Source organism: Falco biarmicus, chromosome 5, assembly GCF_023638135.1.
Source record: "Falco biarmicus isolate bFalBia1 chromosome 5, bFalBia1.pri, whole genome shotgun sequence".
NCBI classification, from domain to species: domain Eukaryota; kingdom Metazoa; phylum Chordata; class Aves; order Falconiformes; family Falconidae; genus Falco; species Falco biarmicus.
The window spans coordinates 61,480,450-61,492,866 of record NC_079292.1 but is presented as its reverse complement, the minus strand read 5'-3'; the positions used below and the strand labels follow the sequence as shown (position 1 = coordinate 61,492,866).

Below are 12,417 nucleotides of genomic sequence, written 5' to 3'. Positions count from 1 at the left end.
CTCCTTGCTCTTCCATACGTCAAGGTTTTCTCTCCGTTACCAATGTCATACTTCTTTCCCCACTCAAAGTCCTCTCTAAACATATCTTACAGAGAGCATTCTTTTTTTTTTCTCCTCTCTTCCACCATTCCCCAAAATATCTCTTCTTCCACCTCTTCCCCAACTCCTTTCAGTACAAGTTACATTTTTCTTCCCTTCCTGAAAAATAAGTTTGTCTGTGCCTTTTTGTTCTTTTCTCCAAGTAACTTCCTTCTGTTTGCCCCTGCCTCTCATAATGAAAGCTTGCACATCTTTCTTTCCCACAATATGGATTTTGGTCTTTTAACCATGCAATGAACTTCCCCCCTTGTGAAATATCAAATTTTCCCATCACACTTTTCTATCACTTATTGTTTCCATGCCCAGATTATTCCAGTCTGTCAGCATATTTCCCTTTGTCAAATTTCACTGAATTTGTCCTGCTTAGCACTTCTTCCTTAATTCCATGATTTAAACACTCACCCACTTGTTCATCAGACTGTACCAACAGTTGTTGATAGTTTACTGGGAAAATGTTTAAGACACTAAGGACACTGTTATGACCAAATACTACAATGCCCTCATGCATCAGATAAGAATAGATCACAAGTATCTCAAGAAATTTTAATTTTTAAGAATCTTGCATTTAATTTGAAAAGGATCTTAAAATCCATCAACTCTTATGAGAAAAGTACTTGAAATGGCGGCTTAGTTGGTTCACACGGCAGTTCTACCAGAATAAAAAAATTTACCATCTATATCTGTACAAAAAATAACCATTATTGAAAAGAAAAAATACATATATTCTATTTTAAATTATTTAATAGCGGTATTTCCCGCAATGTTACATACAAGAAACTATTTTAAATAACATTAATACAAACTAAGAAAAGTCAGAGAACCTGAAGTTAGAAAGATTTAATCTTTCTCTCACATAATAAAAGACATAATACATACAATTCATTCAAACAACTGTATTATCATAACTGTAAGAAAAAGCTTAAATAAAAGTTTTCAAATGAGGGAGCTAAAAGTCAGGCATCTAAATCCATGTGTAGGCACTGAATAGCTGGTTTAATTTTCAGAACTGCAAACACTTTTGACTTCCACAGAGTTTAAGGTGACCGACACCTATAGTAGTCCCATTAACTCTTATCCACATAATTTAATTCATCTGAGTAGGTCCATTAAATTAAAAGGGAAGATTTATATGCATAAACCACATAACTAATGTTTACAGAGTTACAACATATCCTGATACATGGTTTTAGTTGTCTAATTTAAATCTCAAAATTTAAAACTTTCAATCACAACATTTAAAATATGAGTTGTTTTTTTAATTATGCATTTAGGACATATGCTATAGTATTTAAAAACATATGGCATGAGGAACTCCCACTAGATTTTAAAACAGAGCAATTAGTACATTTTTTCAAAAATGGCAACCAGAGTCCTCATGATGAATGTATTATTCAAAATATTGAGGTATACCAATAACAGAAATCATTCAGAAGCATTTTCCTTATTGACCATATTACTTCCACAGTTTGAAAGCAGAAATCCTGTTAGAAGAGACTTCTGCTTAGAAATGGATGAAATCGATAGCTCTAGAATTTTAGAAGTTTATGTAACTTCCAAGTGCCTAAAAAAGAAATATAATCCGTTATACCCCAAGTTTTAATCAGGGCTCAGTATTTATACTCGAATCAACACCTCTAAATACTTCATTAAAATCAGGATACTGGCAATCACAACACCATTAATATCAGTTTGTTAAACATCTTTTCAGTTGCTAAATGAAAATACACTTTCCCACACAAGGAGTTTTAATCATTCACCCATTATTATCGATCAGGTCAGTGACACATTATTTGTCTTTACTAGGCTCATTATTTGTCTTTACTAGGCTCTTGTTCTAATAAATCACAACAGCAAAATAATTAGGTTGCTCTTTTTAGCACAAGGAAAATGGGCTTGCTCCTGCAGACACTTTTCAAGTGTCTAATTTTATAAATGCTGATGGTCATATTAGTACACATAAAATAAACCTTGCGACAAAGTGTTTAGACAATCAGGGTTCAAATCACCATAACACTTATTACTGATAGCAAGTCTGCAATGGTTGGAGAGCCACAGCACCGAAATTGCAAGATAGGAACGTAACATCAACTAACGTCTATGAAACTGAATTCCTCTGAGGTCTACTAACCACCTCTGTGGTAAAATGAAAATATATACCCACTTTGTTCCTGGGAGAGAAAGACAAGGCAAGCCACTAACTGGGTCTTACCCTTTTCTTTGTCACCACTGAATGAGCAATTAGAGATTGTTCTGGTTCGCAATACAGTCAAGGAACTGTTCTTTTAAAAGACCAGATCTTTTAAAAATTAAGCTTGATAAAGGATTGATCTGCCCTTCATTATGTCTACTCAGATTTCTTCAGCTAGCAGCAATCCACCTTGGTTTCAAAGTAAAGGTCTCAAGTATCCTTCTAGTTCCATCCTTTTTTTTTTTTTTAAGAAACCAACCAAACTAAAATCATTAAGGCTCTTTTATATCTGCGTCAACTTGATTTACTTATACCAAATGGAACAATCACTTTTAGGACCTTCAAGTGGAATGATTGGTCTTGTCAATATTCCAGGAAAAGTCATCGTATCTCGTATCCATTGGAACAATTAGTCTCCGACATCTCCATCTCTGTCACCTATGAGCCACAGAAAATGAAAACCTACAGCTAATAAGGCAGTTCCAAGCAGATCTCCCAGTGCAGTAAGATAAGGGATAGAAAAACTGTCAGGATCTTTTCCTTTTTTCCAGAAATGGTGCACCATCCAGTCAGCAATCCATAACAGAGTAAACACCTACACAACATCAAACAAAATCTGGATTATTATCATATAAATTACATTGAAAGGAAGTCAACAGCCAAGATTCTTGGCTCCTTAATATGCAGCACTAATATATACAACTGCATTTGAAAAATATAAATAATTAATACAAATAAAATTCAGACTAAAACTCCCCACAACTAGAGACAGGGACACTTAGCCAACTTCTCTCAGTCAATCACATGCACAGGTGGAAGGAACACCTCATTGACACCATTCTTCACCCAGTCCGTGCTTGAGGACTTATGAAAACGGCAAGAAAAAGCAAAAAACCCAGCCAAACATGCAAATGTACCTCTACACAAGACATCATTCTGTACAGCAAGAGCACAGGTGAGGGTTCAAGATTATTCCGAACTGACTGACGCTCCCCCAGATAAAAACACTCAACCCAGGAGTAACTCTAGTTTTCACGGGTCTAGAACTGGACCTGAATCTGACCTTTATATCACAGATGTGATATAAAGAATACTGGGTCAGATTAGGAACACTTTCATCTGAGTTGTATGAACTGCAAAAAATGGCCTAGAAGCTACTTTTATGCCGAAATACCAGCTTCAGCCCTTCTGTAGTCAGGCACACCTGCAATATATATTGTGAAATTGTCACTCCAGGCTGAATTTGTCCCAGAGTAAAAGATTTCATTCCCAACTGTGAAAGTCTGAACATTTGAGAGGTTTGATCTTAATTCCAAAGGTATGCATAATAGTTAATCCAATTTTAGAAAAGAATCTTTTTAATGTTGCACAGCTGTATCATAAGAGATTCCGCTTCAGTGGAATCATGTGGCGTGGCATGGCACAAGATGAATGGAGAAAGGACCACTAACTGAGCTTCCATTCCTTCTTGTCTCTTCTAAGGAGCTGCCTTAAGATGAAATGAACACTGTATTTTATGTATTTTTAGTTAAATCAGATCTTTAGGTAGGGTAAACTTCAGACAGTTACTACCATAATTCATTTTTTAAAAGTCTACTATGTAATTTAAAAGAATGTGCTGTATCAAAAGTAGTAAAAGGTGCAAAATTCATATTTTATTTAGTAAATGATTGATTACTGGTAGCAAAAGCGTCTTTATAAATGTATGCACTCATTTACTGAAGTACTGGTAAGATGGTTGCAAGACACTTCTCCACAAAAGAAAATACAGTAAAATGAATGTCATATAAAAAATTGCCTTGAAAGAGGTTCTCAATTAATCTTTGATTTGCAAAAGTATATGTTAATATCCTGCCTGAATTTTTAATTTTTTTAAAAAAAAAGGGAGGAGTATTTGCTTAATGAAAAATGCATGGTTTGTTTATATAAACATATCTCTGAAAGGGGAACTCTGTAGTCTAAGCTAATTATGCAAGTCCTAGGTGTGCTGACTGGAATCCAAACAAATATATTTAAAACAGATGTTTTCTTTGGAAGACTATCAGATTCTCTGAGTCGGCTCCTTCTTCTAACAGAGACAAAAAGAGGCCTGTTTATAAAAGATCCTGCACGTTAACATCTCCTACAGGATATGCACTGAAAACTCTGTAGTGCCCCATATCAACAATAGTTATGCATACTCTATTAAAAGATGAGAGCGTTCGTTCAAAGAATTTGTAATCCATTTATATAACACAACCAATTAGACATAACAGACACAGTCCAATTTAAAAGAGAGTACCCACTTTTAGCTCTTAAAAATCATGACATGAACACCTTTAATTTTTCTATGTATTTTCTACCCTAAAATAACTGGCATAGACTACCATGAAAAATGGGTAGTTCGGAAATTAAATTTTGTCAATCTTTCCAAATAATTATTTGTGCTATATTAGCTTACGGGTGCATAACACATAATGCAGATTATAACAAACCTGGCTTCTGGAAGTAATAGGAAAAAAGTTATAGCATATTATATTACCTGATGCTTATAACAGCGTGTGAAGGCCGTTGGGACACAATGCTTACAGAATAGGTTATGAGACTGCAGACCACCAGCCTTTATTTTGGTGAAGGAATAATGCTATCATCATGCATTTGCACAGCTAGAAACTCACTAACATTTACAAATTATACAGATCAGTCTTTGGAAATGGTTACAGCATTTAACTACAGTAGTTGTTGTTGCAAGATAGAAGTCCACCAATGTGACTTAAATCTTCAATGAGATTTTGCTCCTTATCATTGTTAAGAGGGGCAATCAAAGTCATCAATCAACTTATTGGGGGGGCAGGGGGGAGGGAAGCATAAGCCCTATGAGTTTGCTGAATTTTTGACAGCAAGACAGTCCTTGTATTTAAAATGATAAGAGAAGTCACTCATAAAGATCTGACAGATTAAAAACAAAAACAAACAAAAAACAACAAAAACCCCCTGAAAACTCATACAAAAGACATTAAGAGACTTGTTACTTTAGTGGCACAACACTTCACATTTTCTGGGATTTATCAGTGACATATTTATTTCAGGAAAATGGTGCAAATGGTGTAGCAGTACAAATACCGTGTAGTTTGGTGTGCACACATGCTATGAAGAAGAAAGCCTTCCTACTTCAAATTGAAAACCAGCTGGTTTTGAGGGGAAAAATGAAGGGATCAACATTACAGCAAAGCCTAACAAGACAGTATAAAAATCACCTCTTCAGCATAAAATGCTGGAGAAAAGTGATAAGAAAAACTTGTAAATATATGCAGAACTGTTCAAGATGTAAGGTAGTATTTTAACATTATTTAATACACAGAGAAAAAGAACAATTAAGTTTGGTCTGCAAAAAAGGAGATGAGTAGTAGTAGAATTATGAAACAGAGCCCTAGGAATTCCTTCAGACTGCAATAATAAAATAACTGCAAGGTTTAAGAAAGGTAAAAAATAACTAAATATCTATATACATAAAAAGATCTGTCTAAGAAAAGGGAGACACTATAGTGACTTATAAGAAAAAAAAAGCCCAGAGCCAGCATTGCAAAAATACACGCAAAATCCCAGATGTTTTGAAATTTTAAAAGGAAGATCATGCTACATTATTACTCTTCTGTAAAAAAATTATATCAAAATTGAGGAAAATGAAACTACAGACATCATCAGTTTTAGACTCTATTTTTGAAATGACCTATCAGTCACATTGTCAAAAAAGGTCCTCAGAAGACAGAAGCAGCAGAATATAGCAATGAGAGAAAGGGAGGGAGGGAAAGAGCAAGAGTGAAGTCTTTATCAAAGCTTAATGATGAAGAAGCTGAAAATAAGGAGTGTAAGTACACATCTAATTTTGTATAACAAAGGGGCAGAAATAGAGTGATTCTTGCTATTGAACTTTCTGATGAAAATTATGAATATCAGATTGAAACTGAAATTGAATATGAATGCTTAAATAAGAGTGAGCCTCGCTATTTAAAGCTCAATCTTATGATTGCAAGACTAGAAATAGGAACATTATACCCTACAGAGAAGGTTTTTTCCTTTGTTAATGGGCACAAAATTTACTTTCATTCTTTGCAGGTCTCTAGATACAAATAAGAATTTACTTAAGAAAAGTTATTTTTGATCTTTTGCATGTAGTAGGGTCTTCTAAAAGCTATCTGCATTTTCTCATGTAATTAATTCCTCATTATTTCTGAAATAGAAAAAAAAATGAAACCCTATTATTTTAAATAAAAACACATACCTATCTCCAAACGTTATTAATACTGATGAAGCTTCCTGCAGCCTAATGGATATGTTGCAGGATCCTATAATATTTTTATTGTTTCTTTCATCTGGGATGACCATATTTCATCAGTGAATGCAAGTCAAATTCACAGAGATTGAGAAGTATAACATTGAAATGCATATTGGTGAAGATGATTTGAATCTTTCATGACTATATTAGTTTGTACATTAGTTGCTGTGATTAGTGAATTCCAACACCAAACTGGAAAAAAAGTTTAAGTTACATATTTGCATATGATTTTTCACATGGGCATTATCAAAATTCAACTATCAATTTAGTATGTAGAACCAAGACCTAATGTCCATTCAAATATATTTTAATTCTGCTTTACTCTCAACCTTACATTGACTCAAAATTCACCTGTAATGTAACTATGGCAAGATCTGGTAATTAATGCATAAGAACTCTTAGAAATCTATGAAATTCAAAGGTAGGTTTATTGATTTTTTAATTATAAGTGAACCCCCTCAATCAAGGATCTCTAAAGACTACTGCGTCCTGACTCTGACATCATTCTCACCAGATTTATGGTTTACATCTTCTAGTGGTTTTGACCCTTCATTAGAGTTAATTTTTTAATTATATATTACATTTCTCAGGTTTTAAATGGCTTTTGATGTCATCATGTGAAGCTAAGTAGTGGCTGTAAAATGCTCATCATAGAACTACACTGAACTTAACTTGCTGAATTTCCATTGTCTACAGCCAGAATTCTGTAGTCAGGGAAAAGAGTAGGGTCTACATATATTTTGCAAAAGAAATTTTTCTCTACTGTCTTCTCAGGCAGCATATCTGGCGTGAAACATGTCCAAGGGAAACAAGTCACTATTTCCTGCACACATACAGAAATTTCCTTCCATGTCTGGCAGCAGAGAAACCACTGAAGAGCAAGTTCGTTCTTGCTGCTGTTGTGACACTAGCTACACTGCGGTACCCAGACAGCATGGCATACATTTGTGTAAGATGAAAACCTCATCTAAGTAGAAAAAGAGGATACCATTTTAATTGAAGTTGTTTCTAAATCCATTTGACTATATTTATATAATTTTGAGGGAAAGAACCTTTTTTTTTTATTCTACAGTTTCAACCCAAATTCCTGAGACTGTCTTGATTTCTTTGTACCCTTGCCAGACCCCCCGGCTGGCCAGGACAGTCCTAACGGCAGGCGGTTTGTCAGCTGTCTGAGTGAGGAGTCCAGCCCAGACCTCTGAGCGCTCAGGTATGCTCAGCCTGCACTAGCTGTAGCACATCTCACTGTGTCACGCTACAGACATGAACACTTGAAGTTCAGCCTTCTGGAGGCAAAAATCACCCCTGCTAATGACTGGGCAGGAGCCAGATTTCTACCACAGACAGCAGCATGCCTGGAAGTGAAAGGGCGGTTGGGACCCACATTAAGATCCCAATGAATCTGGCAAATCTGCTTCTCGTGCTGCAATGAGAAAATACTGAACATGCGGAACTGTCCAGGTTTGTACCTTAGTTTCCATATTTCCTTGAATGATTTAGTCTTTTTAGCAGTTATATGCTCTACACTTCGGAAGTAACCTTTCCTATTAGAAAAAGCAGTACTTAAAATGCATCAATATTTTCTCAATAAACACAACCTTCCTCATCTCTCTATAATGTACAGTATACCTCATGAGTTATTTTTCCACATCCAAGAGGCCCACACCATCGTTAGAACCCTCACGCTAGTGAGAAATCCAAGACGATTTTGAAGTGAGCAGGAAGTCATTACGGGCAGTGCCGAATTCTTGGCTGTCTATCGTCCCCAGACAGCCCTGAAGCACTGCCGGTTACTTCATAGCAGAAGGACATCTGACCTTCGTCAGATAAGAAGGACTGCATTTTGGAATTACTTATTTGCTTGGTAATAGCTCTGGGAATCTCCTATTGTTTGTTTATTCCCCAAGTCTTTAATGTAACTGTGTGCTCAGATTTGGTTAGGAGGTGTGAAAATTCCTCAGAGGGCATTTCACTGGCTCCGCGAGAGCGTGCAGAACAGAGGCCACCTTTGAACGCTCAGAGCTCTGCCAGGACTGATGGCTTGGGAGTTCCATTCTGCTCTCATTCTACTGCAGGCTGACAAGACAGAAGATGAAACTTTGCTCTCAGTACATAGCCTCACACAGTTAAAAATTACTTGTGCCGTTGTGAGGTATAAGAGGCATTTCAATTAAATGTTTTTTCAATTGTTGGTCAAATGCCAGGTTGTAACTGCATGTAGCATAGTGGTAGGTGCCTGCGTGTGACTTGGTTTTGTAAAATTGTCAAGAAAAGAGTACTCGTCTTAAATAGAGGCCAGTCACCAAGTCCAAAACACATTTAAAAGTCAATATATTGGTTTTCACTAATGCACACTGGCTTGCCCAGATACTGTACACTGCATTATGTGAAGTACCCTGCATACTTACAGGGTACACCTTCCCCATAATATTCTTTTTTTTTTTGTATTTTCCTTTGTATTTTCCCCTGCTGCTGCCGTTCATAAATGCAGAACAGACTCTTCACTACAGAGCTAATTCAGACCTTTTGAGCTCAAGCCTAAAAGTTCTAGTTGAATGCAAATTAATATAAATATTTCTGCTCTCTTCCCCACCTTTATGAAAATAGAACTGTGAAATCTTAGCTCCACTAAAGTTAAAGGGAGTACAGCCTTGAATTTCAATAGAACCAATTTATAACCTTCATTGAAGAACACTTCAAGATTATGTATTTATTTAAGGAACAGAAACAATTGTACTATTAAAGGTAGGAAAATTAAAATCAAAGAAAAGAAAACGCTTTCTGGGTTTTCTTAAGCCTAGAAATCCACAACTGTTTTGTTCACAGAGAATCAGAGAGAATGCAGATTATAATACTGGCTACTCATATAAAATATCTTAATTTAATGATTTTTAGAAATGACATATTCAGTGAAAGTGTACTTTGTTTTGCCACATAGTGTATTTTTGGTCAATAATAACTAAATCATACTATTGCTAATATACAGCATGTCATATTAATTACTTATTTCCCATAAATATTTTGATGAAATGAGATGTTGGGGAGATAATATCTAAGAACAGATAGGGAGAAGAGTGGAAAGAAGCTAGAAGGCATGGGTGGTGAAAAAACAAAATCAAACAATAAAAGTAGCAGAATTGGATGAAAATGAAATTATCTGATTGGAACTTCAATAATACTGCATAGAGTTTGCAATACAAATTAATTCCGTTTTATCCCTTTGGAAAGAAGAATGTTGAAGTTTACAGGCAATATGAAAAAGTCTTGTTAAAATGCCAAATAGAATTCACACATATGTTACAAATTTACTTTAGAGATAATGTGGAATAGCATAAACTTACAAAAGATGACAGAAATAAAAAATTAATAATTAAAGTTTTTGTATTAACATTTCCTTGATTTTTTTCAGCTTACTATAACATTCCAGTTCTACTTTTGCCATTTCTTTAACCACTTCCTCTCCATTTTAAACAAACACAGAGCTGGACAATCAGAGATAATAAAGAGATCTTGAAGTTAATTAACAATCTCAATCAGAATGTAAATAACAAGCTCAATGTAAGTAAGGAACTGGAAAGGGCAAAGCAGTGATATTAAATCTCCTCAAACACAGGACTGACCATAATTAACTCTCATCTTTGGGAATCACTATGTACCATTAAATTATCAGCTACCACCTCAAATATAAAAGATGCCGCCTGAAAGCAGGCTTGTAATTTTTGACATCCATTTTCATATGCCTTCCATTCAAAGTGAAAATAAATGCGAAGCCCAATATAATGTAAAAAAGGTCTAGAATGCAGATCTCTCACTGCTCAAGACTGTTAATGGATTTGGTTTGTTCATAACTGAAATGACAATTAGCTGTGAGGTTTTTCAGTTTTACAGAACTGGAAAAGCTCTCATTGGGACAAAAATATAAAATAATAGAAGTAATAGGAAAAAAATGGAAAAAAACCAGATCAGTAGATGTCAGCTTATGCCAAAAGAAATGGCAGCTTGAAAATTGTTCTTTATTACATCCAGGTGCATAGATGATGTCACTGAAAAAAGGGAAGAGGAATGAGTGCAAATATCTAAGTGTTTTCCTTGAAAAAGGAGAAACTTAAAAGCACACAGTTGCAGTAGGGAAGTGCGTCAGACTGACACGTAAATAAAATACATTCAAGATTTAAGGGTTAAAGCAAGAATTGTAACCCTGAAAATTTTAAATCTGCTCTAATTAGAGGTAGCCAAAACTACAATAATCACTACTAGAAATTTGCCAGAATAATTAAAATGGGGAAAAGAATCCATTAAATATTTTAGAAGGTGTTAAAAACCAGGGGGTTCCAAATTGTAAATCTGTCAAGACCCATGAGAAGTTATAGTGCACAATACAGTTACTGAGTTTTAAAGTAAATACATCTCAAACAGCCTGTTATGGCTAAAGACAGAAGGAGAAGTAATCTATAAAAGGGAGCAGGGGAAAAAGAAAAAAAGCTGTATGTCTGCTTTCTAGGTGAAAAAAACCAAGAAAATCAGGTGTGACCTTATGGACTATAATGGAGATGCACTACTGCAAAACTGAGCAATCAGACCTTGCATTTATAAAAACCAACTTTACAGATGTATATGTGCCAATGCTGGGTCTGAATTACTGCGTCATCTGAAAATCCTACTCTAACGCCTTAACTTGGTTTTCAGGTGAACTTCTGCATTCACACATCTTACCCTATCCTTTGCTGCTGAAGGAAAGGTTGGATCCCTAAACATATTATGATTGCAGCTCTGTGAGCATGAGGACTGTATGGCTTTCATATGGATTTATGAATTCATGCTGATTCCCATGTGAAATCTCTGAAACGCAATAATGGCTGAAATCACACTGCAGTCTTACCTTCAGCAGAGGCATTAACTCTTTCCCCAACCTGGTTTTGTTAAGTTTATAGGAACCGAGAATCACTGAGAGAGCTGAGACTTAGAAAAACTTGACTGAAATGGGCTAAAGGATTCAAAAGTTATTAGAAAGGACAGCCAGCCAGCCAGCACGGAGTGAAGGAATAGCATCATTTCCTCAGGTAAACACATCATAAAAGAAGCGACAAGGACGGAAACTAGCAATATTATGTAAGAGAAAAATGAAAAGTAATTTATAACTTTTAGTATGACATTCTCACTTGCAAAGGTCGTAATGTTATGGGTTATATTCTACCAAAAAAGCATAGAATTCTCATATGGAATTAAAATAGTAGCAGTTTTTGAAACCCATCTTTATCGAAATAGTACTGTAATAAACACAGAAACACAATTTAGAACATTTAAAATCACAATTTTAATTAAGGATTAACTGATGATAATGTTGTTTGTATTTTAAAACTAAATTGGTCACATTTTGAGAAGCAGTATGTATTATTAACTTATGGATATTTCAACTGTATTTTTGTCGTGTCACATGAACGGTCAAATTTTCTTCTTAAGGTACAATGAAACATCATAATTAATTCAGCCAGATTTTAGGTAAAAATCAGCAGTGGATTTTTAAAAAAATATATATTTTTGTATTATTGATTTCTCTAAGTAAAATTATATCACCGTGAGACATTTCTATTTCAAATGGCATCTTTCAAGAGCTGCCCTTGCTGGGTATGAACAGGCCACTAGGTAAGATCAGCCAAAACAATGTTTGACAATTAATGCAATTCCAATTTCTTGTACAATGATGGCTGTCAGACTAATTTCAATTTTAATAAATATTAAGAATGCACCAAGAAAGCCATAACATTCTCATCTACTGCATATTTGACTATGTTAAATAAAAGAGTAACGTGAACCA

The 12,417-nt window shown here is 35.0% G+C and overlaps 1 protein-coding gene across 1 annotated transcript in view; it reads right to left on the bottom strand.

The window, feature by feature from the left end:
* Window positions 1-822: 822 nt before the first annotated feature.
* SLC41A2 (solute carrier family 41 member 2) overlaps window positions 823-12,417 on the bottom strand; it is a 58,998-nt gene continuing 47,403 nt past the window's right edge. The window contains exon 11 of the mRNA XM_056339852.1: window positions 823-2,882. Coding sequence (XP_056195827.1) covers window positions 2,697-2,882 — 186 coding nt within the window. The 3' untranslated portion in view covers window positions 823-2,696. The remainder of the gene's footprint in view (window positions 2,883-12,417) is intronic.